General features: G+C 43.7%; 1 protein-coding gene across 5 annotated transcripts in view; it reads right to left on the bottom strand.

Moving 5' to 3' along the window:
• The window catches only part of LOC147011108 (protocadherin-9-like), a 474,017-nt gene that overhangs the window by 91,982 nt on the left and 366,867 nt on the right, over window positions 1–15,168 (bottom strand). For all 5 annotated transcript variants that reach the window (XM_085860423.1, XM_085860424.1, XM_085860422.1 and 2 more), the window contains one exon: window positions 12,284–12,533. In XM_085860423.1, the coding sequence (XP_085716549.1) occupies window positions 12,284–12,533 (250 nt within the window). The remainder of the gene's footprint in view (window positions 1–12,283; window positions 12,534–15,168) is intronic.

The raw sequence follows: 15,168 nt of genomic DNA, 5'->3' as shown, positions 1-15,168 counted from the left end.
AACGTCCTGGTCGAGGCCTGCTTTTACCTCATCTTGCCAATGTATGGCCACGGAGATGGGAATGTGATGGGCAACCGGTGTCGCGTTCTCACTGAGCATAAGACGTAGTGGCGGGCCGGTCATTCTCGGTAGTGGCTGGTGTGGGCACGTGTTGAATGTGCTCTGAGCATACATCCTGAGTAAATGTGACTGTAGTGCCTCTCTGTTGGCCTCGGTCGCTGGCATGGGGAGTGCGGTCAGCTTGGTCGGTGGCTCCGCGCGTCGCGGGCAGTCGCACAATTCCGAGGTTGTCAGATTCACCTCTCCGAGTGTCGGGAATCTGTCCGAGATCATTCCCAGGTCCATGCAGGCCGCGCGGGAGAGGAAGATGCGGTCTGAAGAGTCCGTCACATACGCGATTTGGCGCGTCTCCAATCTCCGAGCGTCATCACTGTTACCGGCGAATCTGACTACCACGGCTCCGAGGATACGAATTCCTCTATTGTTTGCGGCCTTCATGGTCATGGATACAGGTATGAGGTCCTCGGTACTCAGGCCCATTTGTTGGACGACTTTAATGCCGATCAGGCAGCTCTGGCACCCCGTGTCTGCCATAGCGGGTAGGGTTACCGCGCGGGTGTGTTTCAGGAGGTTAAAACCCAGCGCTTTGTAATCCTCGCGCTTGTTGGTGAGAGTGAGGTTGACGTATGGCTGCGGGTCGGATATGCGTTTCATCCACTTATCGCACATATCATCGTACAGGTGGTGAGCGAGGGGAAGCGTGCGCATTTCGTCCTCTGTGCTGGCCATGGTGACCGTGCATAGCTCGACGAAGGCTGCCGTCTGCTCGTCGTACATCCCGTCGGTCTCCTTAGATGGGGGTCTTGCCGATCGGCCGCCCAGGCACGCCTTGTCGAGGTGATTCTGGCGGTCACACTTCCGGCACTTTTACCGTATCCGGGGCACTCGGCGCGTCTGGCGCGCCATTGAGGCGTTTTGCCGTGGCCCACCTCGCCGCAGTAGATGCATACTCCTTCGGGCTTGGCCTTCCGTTTTTCCGGCCTGGCTCCTACTCTGGCGTGGACGTCCTGTCGCTTTCCCCGCCGATACGAACTACTGATCGCGTCCGTGCTCTGAGTGTCAAGCAGGCGCGATGCCGAGCGTTTTCCAGACTCTTTGGCCTCGATATACTCTATCATGTCCTTTAATGGCATGTCCTGGTTCTTCTCACCGAGTAGGTCAAGTTGTATTGCTTGGTCCGCGATGCCACGGGCAACCACGTTGCGCAATATCTCTTCGGTGAAGTTGTTGACCTGATCGCACCCCGCCTTGGTGCACTTCATTTCATACTTGCACGTGTCCGCCTGCCCCTTGATGCGGGCGTGGAACGACCGGACGGGCTCCTCGTGTCCCTGCCGCATGTTAGACAGGGCCACTCGAGCTACCATCGTGTTCTCCGTCCGGACGGCGAGCGCCTTCATGGCGGCGAGGACGTCTTCTTCATCGCTGCCCACGAGGCTCCGACCCGCCGCGCGAGTGAGGTCCTTTCTCAGCTCCTCCTCACAGCACTCCAGTAGCTGCGCGACTATGTCAGGTCCGACAAGCTTAGTACCTGTTTTGTATTCGCCCCAGCGGGTTATGAAGTACGACCAGGCCTCGCCCGTTCCGGCCAGTGCTATGGAGGGACGCTTGAGTTTCTCCATCTTGGCATTCGAGCTCGCCGCCCTGGGGGCGGCGACGTGCACAGTGGCGTGTATACTCAACATGGCGGCCACCACTGCCGCCTCTGCGTGTGTGGCCATATAGTCACAACCCTCGATCGGGCACTCTGCTTCCACCGGCGCCATAGGAACAGTTATTCTGGAGTAAACGTTCTATTTTCGGTGATGCACACGTGTGTACAGTGTCCTGGGGGCGAAGATTGGGTACAGTACCCGAGAAATCCAAACTCACTGTCGACGTTCTCGTGGTCCGTTTTCACCCAGTCGCGTCCTCCTCAGCACCGACGATCTTTACTCGACTGCATCAAGTTGTTTGATTATAAATAAGAACAGAGTTCAATTTGTTCGACCACTTTATTAGCGTGGAACGACAATAATCAAACAAGTATTGAACAGGTTGAAACACCCACAACATCCCTGGCTCCGGGTCAGGCTGCGCATGCGCACTGGCACAGGGGACCGTCGATATGTGGAATTACCGTAAAGTACAATGTTCTCTAATAGTGACGTAACTCTCTTGAGAATAGCACAGTTTTCTGAAGCCTGGAATCTAAATCCTTAAAACCACAACCTTCAGCAAGATTAGAACCACACTTTGATGCCAGTCCAGTGCCTTTACCACAAGGCCACGAGCATAGCTCCCCCTCCTAACCCCTAAAAGGTGTTTTCATCAACTCATCTTGCACTTCCATTAAAATTTACAACTTTTAGTGAAACATATTTTTGGTCAATGACAAGTTAGATAATCAGTAAACAGAAAAATGATATTTACTGGAAGATATTGTTGGAATAAAAGCCATCCTATTATTTTACATTAACTTAAGGCGAAAATCACTTGTTCGTCACCGTATTTGCTTCAACTAAAATTCAAAAATAGGTGATCTCAATCTTTGAGAAGCCAACAAAAGATGTTGACCAACATGAAACAAGCATAAACGGTAAGCTTGTGATGCTTCCCAATGATATAAGCAGTCAAACAAAATTGCTGAGAAAAAAAAGGTAATTGGGAAGAATAAGGAGCTCGAATGGGAATGCAGGTCAGGACAAAAAGTAAACGATACAAAAAGGATGTGTGTGGGTGTTGTTGGTTGTTACCTCCATACGCAGGTTTAAGAAGGTGGCACGGAGTCCTCCCAGGTCTCAAAGTATCCCCCTCTGTTTCGGTAAGGGGGTGTTATGAATCATTGACCAAGCTGTGAAGTTATGTTGTTCTCAAAGTTTTGTTCCAAGGGCTCTTTTGAGGATCGTCACTGAACCCCGGATAGCTTCCAACTGCAGTTCGTTTGTATTAATTTTCCCAGGGATGTTTTTTTTAAGATCTCTGTATGGTTCTCTTTCATCATTCCCATTGCTCCAACGATCACTGGTACAATTTCAGTGCTCTTCAGATTCCAGGATCGTTTCAGTTCATTTTTGAGGTCTTGGGGTATTTGGTCATTTTCTTCATTTCTGCATTATTTTGGCCAAAATTGCTGGGTACTGAAACCTAAATTAGCAATGCCTTCTTTTCTTTTATTTATTCCTAAGTACTATATCCAGTCGCAATGCTTTGTTTTCTCTGTTCACACTCGATGGGATCATCAGGTCGTATGTGAGCATTACTTCCTTGTTCTCAATTATCACTTTTGGTTCATGTTTCCATAAGTTTTCTGAGACTGAGATATTTAAGTTTTTGCAGATGGGCAACTGGATTACTCTACATACCCTGTTGTGCCGTTGTGTGTAATGCTGTTCTCACATGAGTTTTTTTTTTTTTACATCCTGAGAGGATGTCGCTCGTGCATTCTGTTTCTACATTGCAGAACCTACACTTGTCCGATTGACTCAGTCCCACCATTTTCATAAAGCCATTCATATAGTGTTCCTGATCTTGGGTATTCATAATGATTTGTTCTCCATCACAGTTGAGCTGACCTCTTCTTAGCCATTCCAATGAGCCTTCTTTGTCTATGCCTAATCTGTCCAACTTTAACTCTTAAAAAATATATATCTTCCTGCTCTTTTGTCGTTTTCCCAGTTGTCGGTGTATATCTGTTGATATTTCGCTTTATATTTTTCTTTTTGCAATTATTGAGGCTATATTCATTGCTGTTTTGGCTTCATGAGTGACATCTTCCATTTGTACCTGTCTTTGGAAATGTTTTGCTTGGTGGGGTAGAGATACTTTCTTTGGCTTGATGTCTTCATGTTTATGTACAAATTGGATTCTGTCATCTGTTGAACTTTTCACATATTCAGCCAATCGGACAGTTGTCATTCTGTGCACTTCATTGAGTTCCATCAGGCCGCTTCCTCCTTCTTGTCTCGGTAGGTACAATCTCTGGATGCACTGATTGTTGTCGAACATTTTGTGGATGGTGAAGAGTTTCCTTATATTGATATCTAGTTTGTTGATTTTCGTTTGTGGCCAGTTTACTATTCCACAGCTTTATTGGAATACTGGTACTGCAACTTGGTTTATGGCTTTGATTTTGTTTCTTCGGGTAAGGTATGTTTTCAGGATCAACTTTTTTCTATGCAGGTATTCTTCAGCAATTGTTTTGCACATTTTTTTGTCACATATTTGTATTTATATAATTATAAATGGTATTTATATAATTATTCTTTATCGAGATTCTGTGTTGCTGTATCTAGGTCGATTTTTATGTTGTCCATTTTTGTTGATTTACCCTGTACGAATGTGCACTTGGCACACATATCTAGGCCAAATTCCATTTGCATGTCGGCAGAGCACCCTTCCACTAATTTTAGCTGTTTTCCCAATTTTTCGGCATTTGGTGCAAAGAGTTTTAGATCATCCATGTACAGCGGACATGTGTCAACTTTCCTGTCTCTTTGGAAGTTCTGTTATTGGATGTTAAGGTGTATCCATGTCCTTGCTCATCAATGAGGTTGCTTAGTGGGTCCAGGGCCAGGCACAACAGGAGCAAAAGGCTATCACCCTGGAAGATCCTACGACATATCTTCACCCATGGTCGTGTGTGTGTGTGTGTGTGTGTGTGTGTGTGTGTGTGTGTGTGTGTGTGTGTGTGTGTGTGTGTGTACACATCTGATAATCATGGAAAAAAAACAGAGCTGGACCAACCTCCACCAAATTTTGCATATGTGTTGATTTTTCCCTGGGTCAGCCATGGGTGCAAACAAAATCTCCCCCACCCCTTACGAGGCTGGGGGGGGGATGACTTGTAATTTTTGACTGTATACATGTGCCATAGTGTAAGTGGATTTCTGACATGTGCTGCAGACAGGGGGATTGGATTATCAGCCAGGGCACAAAATATATTTACTCTACCTCCCACCATATCCCCTCACCACCATCCCCTCCCCCCTTCAGCATAAAGTGTGATAGACATGGAAGGAGCACATAAAGTTATCAATAGTAATACTTCTTGAAGGAGTTGAAAACTATAATGGCATTTGATAGGACAAACACCTCTGCCAGGCTGAACAGTTTACCTATTGTATCCCACTGATAAGCCGGATCTGCATCTTGACCTGAACCAAATCGAATCAGCTTGTTATTGTCTCCTACTGAACTCATCCACCTACTTTTGTCATAATCCGTCTACAGCATCTCTCAATAGTGAAGAATCACTTAAAAAAAATTATAGGATCCGGATCCAGATATTCATCAAAATCTAATCAATTTGTCCTTGTTGGATTTGGGTGATTGTGCGCATGAGTACTTTTGAGTGATCAATTTGGGTGATTGTGTGCATGGGTGGAGTGCTGTTGGTTGGGGTCTTGTCAAGGAGTGTTGTGTGGTTGATGTTGTATGTTTTTAACAAAGCCCATGCCCCCTCCCCTGAGGGGATGAAGAAGAAAAAAAAAAATACAAAAACTTAAATAAATAAATAAATAAATAATAAAAATAATTAATTTAAATAAATTTGCATTTTCTTCCTTGGATCTTGTGCAGATAAATTAGTATGGTGCTCGCGCAGGTATGATGGGCTGAATGACCTCCACCTGTGTTTGATTTCCTTGTATTATTTCCTTGTCACACACCCCAACTGTCCACCAAATTTTGTCCCAATCTGTCCGAACTTTTTGAGATATCCTGCTCAGAGACAGACAAGCAGACATACAGACACAGGGGTGAAAATATAACCCCATCCACCTTCAGTGCCGGAGGTATAGATCATTTTTCGCGCATTTCATTTCTTTTGACGTCCTCATTGAGACTCACAGATAGATATGCAATATGTTTATGAAGTGCAACATACTGTCTTTTTATAGAACCCATCAAATAAGTGACGGGTAGGCATGGCGAGTAATAATAAAAGAAGTGGATCGATGAGGAATTTGAAATATCAATATTAAAGGCCGGATTAAAAGATGGAGGTCAAGCTCGATGAGACATAATCACAAGATTCCAGACAGTACCGTAGCCATTCAGTAATGATAGACAACTACAAATAGCATGTGTTAATTGGTTAACACATATGACAGTATATAAAGTATTAACTATTATTTTTCTTCTCAATAATATAAATTGGTCCGTGATGACAGTTGAAGAGAAATGTGAGATATTGACCTGTTGAGCCGCAGCATAAATGACCAGTAACATTAACAATAATGCAAAAAGAAGCTTCTTTATTAAAAGGGATAGAGAGCAGTCATGGACAACTGTTTCAGTCTCAATTATCCCATCAGCATCACAGAACAGTTAATGAGGTGCAACTGTAACAAGACAGAACATTCAACAACACAGAACCTCACTGTGATATTTGCTGAGGCAATTCTCCTCTCACACAACAATGAGCCACGGGGAGAAATTCATTTGTATAGTAATTTTTAAAAAAAATTAAGTATTGTATTTGTGGTTTCATTGTTAAATTTATAACCCTATTTCATTACTTTGCAAAGGTATGTGTGCAATGGAAGCTTTATTAATGCCTCAGAATAAACAATCTAGATTGCAGTAGATCTAAATGTGCACAAAATCTCAGGAATGGGCATGGCTAACTTGGCTATATTCCACATTAAATGTACAAAATGAAGTTATGGTTATATTGGGCATAAAATGTTGTAGTTATATGAGACAACTTTGTCGAGCTGTGGCTAAGGACAGTCAGGTATGTTAGTCAAGCCCATAGGCCACGCAACACACCTCAAACCACAGGTGGTGCGTGCACAAACACACCCTCAGGAATTAATGCTGCTCACTTGGACACAATCCCCATTCAAGACACCAAATCAACTTATGGTTAAATAAGATAAAAAAAATGTTGTGGTTATATTTAACAATATCACCTATGGCTGCATCTATGACTACCGAGGTATGCTCTTTGAGCCCATAATCTGAGATGAACAACAAGGCCTGAGAAAAATGCTGTGAATGTTATTGTGAAACACAAATCACAGTGTGCATTCTTCAGTTATGGTTAAATTCCACAAGATATTTCCAATTTCAAATCTCGCCAGAGTATATAGATTATGTTAAATCTGATAGTTAATGTTCGATATTAAAGTTGACCGCCTTGCGAGGACACACTCACTTACTCAGTGACACATAGACCAATTACAATAGCCTCTCCCATCTGTTGGAATGGGTGATGCTAATCAAGGTTTTGCTTCCAATTATACAAAATGAAGTGGAAGGAAAAGATGTGGAAAAAAAAGAAAAGAAAAGTGAAATAAGGAAAGTAAAAATAAAACAAGAAAAAGACACCGTGCAGAGCACGATACTTGCAAAATCCACTCCCCTCTTCAAAGGTTGAAATGGATACATCAAATTGTCCATTTGATTAATTTAAAATTGACAATCTTAATCAAAGCTCAGGTCAATCAGATGAAAATTGATTCGTTTTTCAGATTGAAATTGATGATTTTAGAAGTTTGTCCTTGAGTTGACCCTTGACATTTTGTCCTGAATATAGATGTTTTCCCAATTCAGTGATGGACTCTGCAATTGCTGTTTAATTTTCAAGTTAATATTTTGGGTTCCAGTTCTTAAGCAACGGTGGCGGTTCCTCTTCAGGGTCTCTGCTGACTTTCTCAATGAAGAGTTTTCCAGTCGTTTTTGTCGCGTTTTTACTGTCATTTTGTTATCTTTGTGTTCCTAGTTTGGTCTTGCGTTAAAACTTGTGCTAATTGTTCAGTTTTCATCATCTTTTCATGTCGATTTTCCTTGAGGCCTACCCTTCCCATGTGTGTGTACGATCGTGTTTATTGTATTTCCTCCTTATGACCATCAGTTTTTATTTTCTCCACTTTCCCCTCCACCCTCCTTGTATCCCTCTCAATGATACTCTATGTTTCATGTCTCAAAATAAAATAAAATACCTTTTCTCTCACATAGTACCCCACGTAACTACGTTACTTCCTGTACCGACTCTTCTTCCTAACTCTGTCGATCTCCCATCTACTTTTGCAGACCCACATTCACCAAACACCTTCACGATTCTCTCCAACTTTTCCTTTACTTAATCTAACCTAATCTTTAAAATAAAATAAAATTCTTTTTTCTTTTACCCTCTCACATTACACCTCCGTAACCATGTTTTGCGACCCACCCCCTCCCCCTCTTCTTGTCCCTGTAACTTTTGTCGGACTACCAGCTTCATTCTGCATGTAATGTAATGTCATTAATCACATCTCTGACTTAAAAAAAAAAAAAAAACTTTAAAATCCCAGTTTGCAATGCATGTTCGTTTGCCATCAATCGTCCCTTTTTTCCAACTTCAGTGCCACTTCACCCCACCTACTTAAATCTACCTTCTCCTAACCCCTCACCTGTTATCCCCTTTCCTTCACTCCTCCCATCTTGCCCCTTATTTTACCTCCGCTTTTGGCACCTCTTCACTGTTTTATGCTTCAGCGTCAGCTCCTCTTCTGTTGTCCCAAGGTGTGTGGTGTTATAATATCTGTGGGTTCCATTCTAACCTAACAAATATCTCACTCTCACAATTAGTACACTCATCACCACAAACGTGCTCCTTCTTTCCTCTCAGCACACCTCTCCCTCTTCCCAACCCCTCAAATGTTGTACCTCCCCCTGTCCACTCCCTTCTTTACCATACCTCTACCAAGTCTCATCCTTCCCCTCCCCCCACCTCTCCCATCGCCCCACCTGAACCTTGGTTATGCCTGCTCTCATCATCTCCCCTCCCGATCAAAGCAACCTTCACACTCTACCCCCTCCAAGCTTCCCTTGCAACTTTCTCAAAAACTCCCGCCTCACCCTTCTCCCTCCAATCTTCCCCTCACTCCCCCTTCGCAAAGTTTCCCCCCTCACATCCACAGAGCTGCCTCTTTCCCTCACCCTTTCTCTTCCATCTCATCACTCCATATCCTCCAATCAACTGCCCTCTGCCCTCTCTCTTATTATTACTCCCCACTGTACCTCAACCCATAACCACCAAGCCGTTTCTCCTCCTCATCCTGCACCTCCCATCGCTCTTCTGCAATCGAACACACTCTTTCAACAACTCTCCTTACCTCCCCCCCTCCCTCGTCTTACCCTTCCCCTTCCCTCCCCTGCACACAAAACCTCCTCCCCTCCCTCTTCCTTAATAGTGTAGACCACAAACATGTGGGGCCTTCGCTCAAACATGACAGATCTTTCCATACAGGTTGCTACTGACAAACCAGACATAATCTGCCAAACAGAAACTTTCCTCCGTCAAGACATCTCTGACTCCCTTAGTATCCCTCCCTGGTTACTCCCTCCTTTATAATGACAGACCTGAGGCTCGTTCTTGCAGAGGAGTTGCTCTCTTCATCAAAGACTCTATTCCTTACTCTCGATGCACTGCCCTCACTCCCCCACACCCCCAGGAATACCTCAAGCTACGGCTTCCCTCCACTCCCACCTCATGTTGATATGTGTGCTGTACCATCCACCAAACAGTGATGACTCCATTTACATCCCACTCTCTGATAACATTGACCAACTGTATCTTCTCATCCCAACTCTCTGTTCTGAAAATATCTGTTCTTCCTCCACTCCAATCAGTTCATCTGACCACATGCTTGTCAAAGTAGACATCTCTCTGGCTGTTATTAGAGAACCCCCTCAGCACCGTCGAGTCTGGCATTTCACTCAGGCTGACTGGCAGAGACTTCAAGCAGCCATCAAACTTCTAGACTGGTCTCCCGTCTCTACTTCCTCTGACATAAACTCGTTCTGTGAATTCTTTCAAAGAAACTTGATCTCTCGCATGCACAGATTTATCCCATCTCGTCTTTAGTTGTCCTACCCTTCCTCCCACCCATGGAACACTGAAGCTTGTGGCGAGGCAGTTGTCCTGAAACAGCTTGCCTTTGCCAAATGGAAGGCCAATCCAACTGAAGACAATCTCAGTTCCTTGCACCAAGCTTGGAACAAGTGTGTGTCTACCCTCAGGAGAGCCAGAAAACAACATCTTTCTCATCTCAAGTCTGTACGGTCAAACCTGTTTCCCTCCTACAAATCCTGGTGGCATCCAATTCAGTCTGTTTCTGATGTATGTTCCCCCTCCTTTCCCTCCCTTAGCTCAAATGTCCACACAAAAGACAGCACATAAAAAGGCTAAATGCATAAACTCAATGTTTGCTTCTAAATCTTGTGTCCCAAACCCATCGCTTTCTGTACGCACCTTACCCAGTCACACCCAGCTGTTCCTGAACTCTATGTCCTTTTCTCCTGACAAGGTGGAGAGTTTGCTGTCAAACCTCGACTCAGATTCTGCAACCGGTCAAAATGGCATCAGCCTACATGTCCTAAAAACCTACTGCTGCTCTTTCTCACCCTCTCTCTGTTCTATTCACCCTCTCATTTGCTCTCCCAACAATGGAAGGAGATCATTAATGCCAGACATGAAATCAGAGCCCTCTCCCTCGACATATCACGTGCTTTTGATATGGTCTGGCACCCTGCCCTGCTCACCAAACTATCTTCTTATGTTGTTGAAGAACATCTCCACTCATGGCTTGCAGACAAAGCCAGTCGCCGACTGAGCATCCTCCATCATGCAAAGTCCTTCCTTGGCACACCTGAGCTCCTGACCACATACAAAGCTTTCGACCGCAGCCTGATGGAGTACTGCTCTCCCCTCTGGACTGGTGCTCCCACCTCTCACCTTTCTCGGCTTCACGCTCTGGAAACCAAGGCATTTAGGATCAATGGTATCTCTCGCAATGAGGCTGAGACTTTGGGGTTTCTCACCCTCTCACCGCAGGCAGGTCGGTGGTTTTTCTTTATTCTACCATCTCCTCTCCATCCTGCTCTGTCTGCAAAAGTCCCCCCATATTTCTGCAGGGCTCTCAAGGTCTGCCAGCAACCCCCTTATGGTAAAACTACCAAAATCAAGAATCACTTCTCACATTCACTCTTTCATTCCTCTTTTTCCCCACCCTTGGAACAAACTCCCACACTCTCTTCAATTCCACTCTTCCCTCCAGGTATTCAAAACAGCTGTTCACCACCATCGCTTATCTTCCCACATCCAAAACCATGATCTTTTCTACCCCCGCTAATCTGCCCCAAACCCAACTTCTTCAAATTCCCTGCTTTCCTTCCTGAAAGTCCCTGTCATTTAAGGACCTGAAAGTCCCTATAGTGTCCATCTTGTTTACCCCATGTACCCCGCCCCCATCCCTCTCCCTTCCACAGATCTCCTCATGTCTCTGTTCCGGAATGTTTTTTCATTCTCTCTCCTGCCCCTCTTGTCTCTTGCTCCCATTGTTGTACGCTATGTGTGTTAGCTCTCATACGAGCCTCGACAGTGTATATAAAAATAAAATAAAGTAAAATGTAAATTGACGATTTCATCTCAAAAATAGTTGGTTTACCAATTCACTAATTTACTATGCAATTGCTGTTTAACTAGCAAGTCAATCAGATGAAAACTGACGATTTTTCAGATAAAAATTGATGATTTTAAAAGTTTCACCTCGAGATGACCTTTGACATTTTGACCTCAAATAGTTGATTTGCCAATTCAGTGATGCAATATGCAAATCCTGTTCAACTTTCAAAACAATTGGATGAAAAATGACAATTTTACAAATTTGACCTCAAGATGACCTTTGACCTTTGACCTCAAAATCAATAGGCTTCTCAGTTGGACTACCTCTACAACTTCGTAAAGTTTCATGGTGATCGGTTTGGAATTGTGACCTGAAGGTGATTGACAAATAGACTGACAGAATAACAAAATCGACTGACCAATATATTTGGAAAAATTTGCATGTAATAAATTAGGAGGAAAAAGAAAGGCATGCACCATAAATTATGGAGACCAACAAAGGAAAGAAAACTGGTGTATATAACAAAGAATGTACTTTATATCATCGTTATTGATGCCTTCCAGACAACCTTGGATGAACACTCCAAAATCCTCCCCTCAATTAAAAATAAAATTGCTTGTCTCTTGACCAGAGTTCTATAAGGGAGGACTATATGGTGACCAAATGTTGGTAGTCCAAGCTAATAGTACTAAAAATTGATCATTGTCAAAGTTTGTGACCTCACATGAAATTCAAATGAGGATGACTGTTCAGTTAAAAATTTGTGAAAATTAGTTTAATTGACTTCATTCATTATTATTGTATGTTGCAGTCTTACCTCTTACTTCTCATTGATTAATAGCACTCACCTCGCTCAGATTGCACCCCATCCCATGTGCATCCATCAGGGACACTGCGCTCATGGCTGCCCCCAGCCACTCCCCTTCTACGGGTCCCCTCCTCCGACGAACGTGCTGGTGCAAGAGGTCCCCCGTTTGAGGTGAGCAATGCCTGGGCCTCACTGTCACCCAGACCACTGTCAGCGACACTCAGCTGTGACGAGTCACAACAGTCAGCAGGATTCTCGTCCACAAAGAACTTAACTCGACGAGTAACAAGCTGTAAAGAGGAGCGGAGGGGGAATAGGAAGGAAGTAATTTTTTTGTAAAAATAATCTCGGCCATGGAAGAGCAATATGTGCAGTCAAATGGAATCCCCAGGCCAAAGGAACAATAAAAAAACAGGTCTATATTAAAAATAAAAGCCATTCCTTAGTTACTTCAATCACCTAGAACATAAGGCCATAATGACACATCACAGAACAAGCAGGGATGATGTAAGTTACATATAATTTGAATCAGTCAGTCACCCTTAGCATTTTCTCAATCCCACTGCCACGTTAATATGACCAAGAAAGAAAACAAAGCACCACAAAGTACTAAAGGTAATGTTTTGGTGCTGTCCATGTATGTATGTCTGTATGTATGATTGTATGTATGTATATCCGCGGCCAAAAAAAAAAACAACGAATAATATTATTTTTGTCCATTTTACTTAACTGAGAAAACTTTATTCGTTTGGAAAAGAACGAATTCTACTGCAAACGGAACCTTAAACTCTTTACTAATGCATCCGTGGCAAGTTGGAGGTAATGAAAAATGGGTTGGTATGAATTGAAAGCAGGTTTGCATTTTATTTATTTCTTATACGTGTTCGGAAGTGAAGTGATCCTGTGCGCAGAATCCTGGAGGGTTGCGAACGTGGCGTTCAATGATGGAAAGCTCTTGACATCACACAGCCTTGCGTATTGTCCGAATACCTCCAAATAATTGGAGGTGTTGGGAGAAGAAATGAATGGAAATAAAACAAAACTGGAAACCAGAGTGATACCTTCCATATTGGTTCAAGGTCGCTGCAGGACTAATCAATCTCTGTGTCAATCCTTGTGAGGGAGGGCAGAGAGATTCTGAAATGGAGTTGGAAGAGGGGGTAGGGATGCGGACTTGAAGTTGGAAAGGGAGTTGGGATTTGGAGTTGGGAGGCGGGAGGCGGGAAGGATGTGGACTTGGGGTTGTGAGGGAGGGTGGGGGAGGGCTGCGGATTTGGAGTTGGGAGAGAAGGGGGGAGCAATGTGGAATTGGAGTTGGGAGGGGGTGCAGATTTGAAGAAGAAAGGGGTGAAGACTTAAAGTCACATTTTACATGACGCAGATATTCCACGGGTCCCTGCCATTATGCCAACAAAAGAAATTCCTGTCAAACTCCCAAAATATTCCACACACGATTGGGAATGAAATACTTTATAACAGCCCAGTGGAACCGGGTCAAATAAATGGCTGTGTGTGTGTGTGTGTGTGTGTGTGTGTGTGTGTGTGTGTGTGTGTGTGTGTGTGTGTGTGTGTGTGTGTGTGTGTGTGTGTGTGTGTGTGTGTGTGTGTGTGTATAACTCCATAACTCCTCACTCCATAACTCCAAAACCATAAAACCTAGCAGCTTGAAACTTTGCGTGCATATGAAGGGAACTCCAAGGAAGTGCATGACTGAAAATTGCTTGTTTAGGTTAATTAAAACACCACTTTTGAGGATAATTAACGGCCTTATTTAATTATAACCTTTATCAAATATAATTGGGAAACCTCATTCTTCATCACCTCATTCATCATCGACCACCTCGTTCTTTGGGGACTTAAGGCATTTCTTGGGAAACCTCGCTAGGGTCTGAAAGTGCTGTGTTTTTTCGCCTGCTCAACCATGCCTCGACTTGGAACAAGCCGCAACGATTTCTCAATATAACGATAAAGTTTTTTTTTCGCTTTCCTCACTCACATTATCGAATGCCTGTTCATAATAGCAATGAATCACTGCATGCATCACTTTTGTAAGTGCTATAGTTTTCAAATTAGGAGCTTGGAGCGACTTCATGCATTACATGATGCAATTTTCCGCAATTTACTCTCACGGACAAATTAAAGTATATCATCAAAACATGATTTCGGATTTGAGGAGCGGATATTGGCCGGACTAAACAAGTGTCAAAATCTGGAGTGAAATCTGATAATTTAAAGAAATAACGAGTCTTATAACAAAGCCTATATACCTATTTACAGTAATTTAAACAAGCAATGTTATGGTCCCTCCTCCATATATATGCAAGAAAATGTGAAATTTTCAAAGCATTAAACTTGTCCTTTTCTACTGTTTGGAGATTTATATTGAGTGAACAAAAGATTTAGGAATGATAAAATTAAACAACTTCATTGAGCTGTATGATTTAATGCATTCACTGCTTGACATCAGCCTGGTGTTGACTTAGTGGTTAGGGTGGCTGACTTGGGATCCTAGCGTCCTGAGTTTGAGCCCCATTGGCCACCGAATTAATACCAGGTGGGGTTGACTCAGCCTGTCAACCTTCTGAGGTCGGCAAAATGAGTACCAGTGTACTGGTAATCAGGACACTGCATCAGCAGCATAGCCGCTTCCCTAACCAATGATACAACTTGCAGCCATAAGGCTGCACTCGAAAGAAGGTGAAACTGCTTGACATCGTGCCCTGTCCCCCAGCGGGACAGCTTATCTCATGTGTCTGCCAGATCTGTGTCTATAGTTTCAGAGGTTTCCTGAGGTGCTCTACAAGGAATCCAAGCGAATCTGGTGAAAAACGGACATTTCAAAATAAAGTTACATTTGCACGGACCACAAACAATGTACCACGTGACATGTGCACAGATGAGCAGGTAACTTGCTGGATTATCTGC

The sequence above is a fragment of the Eptatretus burgeri genome, chromosome 16 (genome assembly GCF_056783735.1).
Source record: "Eptatretus burgeri isolate ZD-2024b chromosome 16, Ebu_testis_v1, whole genome shotgun sequence".
NCBI classification, from domain to species: domain Eukaryota; kingdom Metazoa; phylum Chordata; class Myxini; order Myxiniformes; family Myxinidae; genus Eptatretus; species Eptatretus burgeri.
The sequence above is the reverse complement of the archived record's forward strand: the minus strand, read 5'-3'. Positions and strand labels throughout refer to the sequence as shown.